Source organism: Metopolophium dirhodum, chromosome 2 (assembly GCF_019925205.1).
Source record: "Metopolophium dirhodum isolate CAU chromosome 2, ASM1992520v1, whole genome shotgun sequence".
Lineage (NCBI taxonomy): Eukaryota > Metazoa > Arthropoda > Insecta > Hemiptera > Aphididae > Metopolophium > Metopolophium dirhodum.
Window position 1 is genome coordinate 11,725,717 of NC_083561.1, and position 9,580 is coordinate 11,735,296.

Here is a 9,580-nt window from a genome sequence, read left to right on the forward strand (position 1 = left end):
AGATGCTTCTGTAACATAGTTAATGGCTAAGATAACCCCTTCTCTTTTCCAAACTAAATGATGTTCTTAGGTAAATATTAAAACATTATATTGAATGGAACATGAATGTTATAACAATATGATTATAATTAGGTCATTTAAATTAGATTCAAAAGAATATTTACTATCTAAATTAAACAAAAGTAAACTTTCTATAGTTATTAAAATCTAAAATATAGAACATGTAACTCATGTAAGTACTTTTTTTTTTAAATTTTATAAATAAAATATCGTAAATCTGAGTATTTATTTAAGTCTTAATATGTAGTAAATATTATAATGAGATCTATTTCAATATTTCGATTTTTTTCCAACATTATTAACTGTATGAAAATAGTCATGTTAAAGAAAAAAAATTTACCTCCCCCTACCTAGGAACTTTTTTGTTATACCCAGATCATGTGCTTATACAGGATTAATAATTAACACAGTTACACTATACAAAATAAACGAATCATTTTAAAATTTCTATTTGAAATAAATTTTGAATAATTGAAAAATATTTATATTCGACTAGGATTTTTGTACCAAATAAAGGCCATATAATATATAATGTCGTAATTATAAAAAAAATAGACTATACATTTTATATATTAGCACATTATTTTCTAGACTGTAATTTTAGAACTGGATTTTACCGTGTCACGTGTATACCTACTGTGTAAACTATGTTTCGCATCCTTATTGGATAAAAGATTATAAAGGCTAACTTAACACAGTGGCGGTCAATCAGGGGGTTATGGGGGGGAGAGGGAATAGACTTCCCATGACCTTTTTCAATGTTTAAGATCTGATAACCATAAATCATATTTTTAATAATCAAATAGTGCACATTAAAAGAGCTGTCACCCCCCCCCCCCCCCCCATTTTGATAATATCATTTGACCGCCACTGACCTGTGTAAGCTGATGCTATCTATGTATAGACGCATAGATTTTCCTTATTTTCTCTTCAAGTTAAATTTTTATATTCCTTCCTGTTTCACACTATCCCAAATTTCTTTTATTCTACTAGTTAGTTCTACTAATATACTACTAATATCCATTCCATAAACATAATGATTCACCTGGGAAAATAGCTGTCTATTTTTCTAGTTACATTATTTTGTTTTCTAATTTATATTCCTACTTGCCAAGTTAAACTTATTTCTGTAATTTATTATTTATGTAACTATACCACTATGCACTTATTTATTCTTTTACATATTTGTAATATATATATTGGTACAATTGTACTACTTATACGGACACATACTGGGCTTTATGCTCGTTAAATAAATAATAACCACATAATATTTATTTTTTTTGGTGTAATACCCTCGTTCATTCGTTTACAAGTAAAAATTATATTCAACGTCTATTATTCATTTTTATTTCTAAATTCAAACAATAATTCAGATACGCCGTGCAGCAAGTTTTATAATGGCATAGGCATTGACGTGTAAGAAAAAGTCAACAGTAATAAATAATAATAGTTAGGCACCCCTGTATCCTGTAACCTATCAAACTATCCAAGTATAAAGTTTAAACATCCAGAAGGAAAACAACAGTAAAATTGTATTGAAAAAGTCCACCGCAAACTAGAAACACGTATTTGCCAGCACTGTATAAGCATTCGCCCACATATATTATAAGTACATTAAATTTTATGAACAGAACTGCTGCAGAGATACCTTACATTTATGATACACGTTTATAGCATAATGCCACAATGTGCATATTATTATGATTAATAGAAGTTGACGACATGAACGCAACCTTTCAGGATTCAGACCCCCCAAGTGTCGAGTACAAAATGTTTATGTCACCTATTTTTTATCAAAGTCTCCGAGACGGGTTTGTACGTAAAAGAAAATGACCGACATTTCTCGACGGGATTTGGTGCTCTATAACGGATAGAGTATTTGCTGTCCAGAATTATAAAACCGAATACACCTACCCTGCAGAATCTAGACAACATCGAACGTACGGCCGCTTCGTACTTTTGTATTTTTTCATAATCATTCGTCCAAGTCGAGAGAACCGTTAAAAACTGTGCAGTGTGCACAGGTACTCACCAGACTCCGGTAACGGGTGACATCTTTTTCTGGTCGGGAATTGTCGGCATTGCTGTTGGCCAACAACGGTTTCTTCTCACCTTTGCGGCCCATGGCGAACACGCACGGTCGGAAAACGCACGCCAAATTGGGAACAGGTCGTTTTTCCTGTTCTCCAACACGATCCGTCTATTCTACTTTATCGTATACAACGCGTACAGAGCAACTGCAGTGCTACTCGTCGACCGTTTTTCAGGTCTATCGTGCGCGCCACATTCCGCGTGGTATGAACGGATGTAATGATAATAATAATACCACAGTACAAGATACACGGTATGTCAGAGATCACCGACCGTTCATCGTAAACTGATCTCAAGCACGGAAACGGCAACGTCAGTCAGCCGGGCACCCACCGCCGACGCCATCGGTGTAGAAGGGGAAGACGACGAGTTGTTACGTAACACGTCGAGACGGTAAAAATGCATAAACACGTAAAAGGTACGACATCGATATAATGTTATACCCACAGACTGGGCCACAGGCAACCAGCTAACACTCATATTATCGTCGACTTGTACGTCTTGACTCCTATACATGGGTAAATTATCTTTGGAAAATTGCCATCACGATCTTCTCTGTTTCATACGATATACCTATATAGGCATGTGGCACGTCTATAGTATTGATCATAATAAACATGTTAATACTTGTATGCAATGTATAGGGTTGATATTACATACAATAATTCTAACATCTATAGGTATTGGGCATAGGTACTTATAATTTATTTTGATATTGAAATATTCACCTTGCAAGCATTAAGCAATTTATTTTTGTTTTTTCTTTCTAACTTAAGAGGGACGTCGTACACTCGTACGCGCGTATCGTCTCCGTCTCACTATCGCATAAGATAGCGCATTGTACGCAAAAAATCTTCCATTTTACTCTGTTATTTGGAGTATAAAAATTATCGTAACTTGATCTAAAGAAAAATATTAAAAAATCCTTTATATTCTTACCGTTAAATTTGATAATTCTGTCAATTTGCTCTTATATTAAAAATAACTGATTAAAACGGATTCTTTTCAACATAACATTTGTGATTATATACTGAAAATACTATGAAAATACAGATTTTTTAATTAGTTTAAAATTATACCTATTCTTACTGAGAGTGTAACTACTGTTACTGTAGTAATTAATTTAGAAATAAGATGTCGTAAATGGTACTGTAACGTTTACTATGCGGAATGAACGGTATGTATAATATCAATATATCATTGATTGATGTATGCGATTGTGCGGTTGACGCATACCTACGATCTACCTACACAATTATTAAGTTACTACTTACTTGTATAAAATAATAAATAAATAACTTAGATCACTGCACGGCTGTATGTACATATTGCCATATCGGATACATTATTTATCGTGTCTAATGGTAATATATCATGCTTCACGACGAATTATGTCTTAAGCCGGATTTCCACGACTGGTGTACTTGTCAAATACGCCAATAATTGTACATTTGACCAGTGCACGATTACCCTGTTCACAGTAGGCTAATACTTGAGCACTTGTACAAGTAGCCAAGTACACTGTTCCAGTGTTCCCACAGCTGGCTGTTATGGCAAATATTGGTGGTGGGTTATAAAAAAAATAATATCAATAATTTATCGGACCATGATAAGTAGTGCTCGGGTCGGGGTACGCAGGGGGGCGGAATACCTCAACTAATTTTTCAGAAATTATAGCGTACTCCTACTATTATTTTTAAGGGGAAAGCATGGGGACGCTTCATTATTCTGCGCAGAATTTGTCTTATGGAATATGGATTATTTCATGAGCATGCCTATGGAATACGGATCTATAAATTAGTTAATATTAACTAATTACTAGTAAACTCTAAACTATTAATTAATTTAGGTATATTATCCTTTAGAGTTTTTTATTATTTATAAATATAATATAATATATAGAGTAATATATTACCTATGTCTTATATTAACTTGTATTATTTTTTTAAATGATGATTTATAAATATTTTTAATATGATTTAAAAAGGGTATTAGGGGTGTGTGGGGGCATAGCCTCCGTGGCTCAATAACGTTAAACAAGTGATGGGGTCTCTTTTTTTTGAAAAGTAAACAGTCCTTGTACTTTAATTATGCCAAGTCGAGCACTCATGATAAGTGACAACGACGAAATACTAGTTTGTTCTTCGCATTTATTTTTATGTTTTGTAAATATTTAAAAAATGTCATAGTCCAAAGAAAAGAAGGTGGTGGATGACGACAATACATCAAATTCGTAACAAGTACCTAACTTCGTTATGTTTTATATCTATATAGCTACCTATTTATTTCTTACTAAAAAAAGTTGTACTATCTATATTATATTATATTTACATTTTTCATTCACCTATTTTACATAGATACTATTAATTAATTAACTTATACTTTGTACTTAACTATTTACGAAATATGTCCATTTAATACTTAAAAATTATAACAGAATTATAGCAACCATACAAATATAAACTATTTTACATAGATGATTTATTCTTATTCGTGGACGTGAGTACCACGATTTACGGATCCACAATAATATAGTGTACCTACAGTGTAGCTACTAGGTATTTAAGTTTAATAGGTACTTATATTATTAGTAATATGTAACTAAATCCAAATTTTAACTTAAAATATCTATAAAAAAAACTATTTATATATTTTTTAGATTTTTTGGTTACAGAATGAACTATATACGTGGACGTGGAGCCTATTGTTTTAAATTTCAATCCTGAAAGCTATAAAAAAAAAATTCAACATTTGACATTTAAATGCCTATAAAATTTTTTTATCAATTTTTAACTCACAATAATCAGTATATTTTCTTGATTTTTATTAATTCATACGAAATTTGAACTTCAGACGCTTATAAAAAATTATTGTGGGTATTTATGCTTTTTTAATTTCTTAACTCATGAGGAACGTTATATTTCATTTTTAAGTTTTTTGACAGTGCAAACATTTTTTTATTGACATTATTAAAAAAAACTAATAATAAACAATAATTGAATATGCATAGGCATAAAGAAATAGCTCAACTTGAGTCATTAATTTTGAAAGGTTTTCATGGAAAATGCTAATCATTCTGTGAAAATTTCATGGATCTACGGTTATTTTTTATAGAGTTACACCAAAAACCAAAATCGATTTAAACCGATTTTGCGTAAAAATTCTCGTTTCTTCTTGAAATTTTTTTCCCGGTGCTTTTGAAAACCAGATAGGTACTTAGAATTATAAACGTTGATCTCACGATTGCACCACCTAGATTCACTTTCACACTGGAGAAGATACTGAAGTTGAAAATAGAAGCATTATTTCGATTACCTTATCATGTACTCAGACACGAAATATATTTTTTTTAAAACACACACACGTCATTGTAAAATCATTGAATTCATCGCTCTGCTCAGAATCTAAAAATATATGGTCGTTTCAAAACCAGAAGTAATTGTGCTTTAAGAATATTGATTCTGTTGACTAACATTTTTGTTTTAAAAAATTATTTAAAAATATTCCGTCATAATATTTTTAAAACCTTAAATGTTTTAATTTTTTTAACTATTTTTATTTTAGTCTATACTTATAGGTTATATAGCCTATAGCCTATAGGAAACCCACTGAGATGAAAAATAAACATATCATTGTATATCTATTAAATAATAAATAAGACAAATTTTTTTCATATATTTCTTTAATTTTTAGTTTTTTTTTTATTTCATAATTCTTTCCCCCTACTATAATAACAGTTGTACATCTATGTTAGTTTTTTTTAATGAACATAATTATGTATAATACTTTAGAGTCTAAATAATTATTCTAAGTCTAATTAAATGTGTTTACAATTTACGCAAATTTTACTTTATTTTTTAAAAATATTGTTAAACGATATCATTTACGTATTATTATGTCAAATACTATTTTTATTTATTTTTTTGTGGTTTCATCACTACGTGGGAGCCGTACGGTTTCATATTCCTTGGCCCCCAGGTAGCATCGTTTATTTAAATAAGTAAGCATATAAATGTGTACAGCAGTTGGTTTCGGCTCGCATGGACCATAACATAGCTTCCGCAGCCATCGCTGGTATATATTATTCCTATGCGACGAGCTCCATGATGCCTTACATGTCTTTACAATGGCTAGTCCAAGATATGTCGAATACTTCAAACAAAAATTAAAACAATTTTGTAAATTTCTAAGATTCCTCAAAATTTGGAAGAGTGGAAATTTATGGAAAAAGATTTTTCCGTAAAATGGAACACAATTGATAGACATATGAGATAGGTACCTAGTACCGTAATATTTTCTTATTGGTACAAGTGTATAAAAATGTAATGGAACACGCAGCTTAGGTCTTATTATAGTCAAGGGCTTGAAAAAATACGTTTTTTAGTATTAAAGCTTAAAAACTTTTATGTTCATCGCTTTTTAGAATTCAAATTAATTTAACGGACGTTATACCCGTGGCATAATTGTTTTCTCTGTCTTAACATCGCAAATGTTATATGAAAAAAAAAACCCGTTTTACTCTGTTATTTTAGATTTTGAGCGGAGCAATGAATGTATTGATTTTACAATGATGTGGTTTTTTGTGTCTGTGTACACAATAAGTAGTTAAAATAATGCTTCAATTTTCAACTTCAGTATCTTGTTTGATGGGAAGGTGAATCTAGTTGGTGCATTCCGGAGGTTAAAATTTTCAGAAGTTTTTAAAAGCGCTGGGGGAAAAAAAAAGTAGGTAAGTGGATGTCGTTCTGCTGTACAGTAGGTCATAAGTGGGTCACTGTATAATGGATTGTATTAAATTTGAATTCAATGATATCATATCATTGTATACGAAAAACGATGACGGAGACGGTTTGTCAGTCTGGATATTTTATATTTTATTATAGTCTGTTAAGTTGAACTAATATTATAAATTACAACAAAATAACTAAAATCGTTATTTTTATTTTTATTTTTAATCGTTTCTATAGTGGTAAACAAAGCGTTAGAAATTAAAAAAATACCATTTTTAGTGGTTTTTTGTAATTTGTCTGTGGTTGAGGAAATCGAAAAATGACACTCTTAAGTACCATCTTGATCCAATTTTCCAAAAGATAAGATATTATATGTTGAAATCGAAGCACTCCTTCTGGTAGAAATTTTGTATAAAATATACAAATTTGTCGTCAAACGTTGTGTCGAAAACAACAACAAACAAATCTACACTAGACTCATTAAAAACCAGTGAACAAGTCAATCTCAATCCAAAAAAAGACATGCAGTAAGTACCTACATCACTACATCAGTATGTCGGTATAATACTATATAGACATATTACTATAGGTATGTCTATATTTGTATAAATTATAAACATAGATTAATTAATAAACCAATGTATTTTATTTTAATCTATGGTATAATTCTAATATGTATTACAACAATATCTAACACAATAGGTCTTAATAACATTGCCATAATAATATATTACTTACATGTTATACATGTGTCAGCCGTCAGGTAAATGAAATAAAAAAAAATTATAATATAACCAATTAAACTATAGTCTTCAATTAATATTATTATTTATATAAATGTATGATAATTTATAATACACAGATGTGTTACGCAACATAAGTTAAATTCCGAATTGTGTAACCTGCATGGCTGTATTTGTCTATTAAATTCCTATATATAAAATTGCATTGATTGAAAAATACGGAAGTAGGTAACGAAAATGTCATTGATCTATACACCAAACAAATCATTCAATATACATATATATACTAACCTAACCTATATAATATAAGCAATACAATATTACTACTAAGAGCAGTATTAAGTTATTATAAGAACTTTATATTATTATTATTTTTTTTTTTTAAGTATTTTTTTTTTATCATCAGATTCATAGAACAAACAACTTAAATAAATTGGATATACGTATGAGTATCCATTTAATACATTATACATACAAATTATACAATATTAAATTCATTTAATTATACTAATTTTAAATGAGTAAAATAATTAACTAAAAAAAATGAATTAATTCATATTATAAACTTATATTGAGTATATTTTATATTATGTATATCACTGTATGGGTTGTAAAAATTATTAAATTTCTATATTTCTTAAATGCTTAGTAAAAAAAAATAAATAAAAAATTTAATGCTAAATCTAATTTTGATTAAGTTGATTTATGTACATATTATTTGGAGTCTTCCCAATAATAATTCGAATTATTTCTTCAATATCTAGTTAAAAATACTCTTTATGCACATAGAATTTAAAATACTATTAAAAAATGTAAAATTACACAATCAAAAGTCAAGTAAAATTCCCAGACCCAAGAAACTACCCAAAATAAGGTAGAACAAAAGAATCCGGGCTTATTATAAATTAGAATGAATAAGACAAACGCTTCTGGTAATAATAATAATAAATTAATTATGATGATGAAAACAAAATGGGAACCACATGAGAGCCAACATTTTTCATACGGTTTGGTTGCCTTAGTTTGGTCCGTCGCTAGGAGGATTAATCTGGTTCAAAATGGATTTCTAAAATTTGCAGGAATCCCCCCTCTCCATGACTATGGACCTGTTGTGCAGGCTTTTTCACCTTAGAATAAACTATAAAGGAGCATAAAAGTATTAGAACTCGATTTATTTTGGGACTAAAAAGTTGAACAGATACTCCACATCTTCTAGAACGACTCGTTATTGGGGTACCTAATAACACCAGGTTACAGGACAATTTTTATTTGCTTTCAAGTCAGCTGACTAACTTGTCGAAAAATACACCCTTGACCTGGATGATGAGAGATTGGAATGCTTCTCTTTAGTTCTTCTTTCTGTTTTGTTTTCATTATGTCTCTACTCTCAGTTCCTATTTGTAATTGTTAATAATATAAACTCATATTCAATGCGGCGTTTATTGTGCAAAATAAAATAAAAGTATGAACCATAAAATAAGGAAAAATCTATAAAACCACGCATATCCTGATGGCTTAAACTGCGTGTATATGTGTCATTAATAATAATTTAAAGTAAACCCTACCTCATCTAAGTAGCAAAATGGGCATTGATACGTTTACTTGATCAGAACACAAATTTATATTGATATGTTATCTGAAAAGACTTTTGAATGTCACAATTATTTTGGAGAATCAACCCACTGGGTGGTATTAAGGTAAACTTCAGTAAATCCTGATTTAGTATTCATCCCAATAATTTGACGAGAGTGGTTACTGTAGCATTAGATTGGAAAATTACCCGTTGAACAAAATGTAGTTATTCAGATTAAATAATTATTTTTATACAGTTTAGTTTAATTTAAATTTAGATGGTACTCGGTTCAAAAATCACAAGACTAATTAATATATTATATAATAATCATTTTTGATTAGCTTAATGTTTTATTAGCAATATTAGGTACTTACCTCGGG

General features: G+C 29.7%; 1 protein-coding gene across 1 annotated transcript in view; it reads right to left on the bottom strand.

Annotated features, from left to right (window-relative positions):
• LOC132938280 (protein white) overlaps nucleotides 1-2,454 on the bottom strand; it is a 26,338-nt gene extending 23,884 nt beyond the window's left edge. The window contains exon 1 of the mRNA XM_061005027.1: nucleotides 2,096-2,454. Coding sequence (XP_060861010.1) covers nucleotides 2,096-2,188 — 93 coding nt within the window. The 5' untranslated portion in view covers nucleotides 2,189-2,454. The remainder of the gene's footprint in view (nucleotides 1-2,095) is intronic.
• Nucleotides 2,455-9,580: the final 7,126 nt, after the last annotated feature.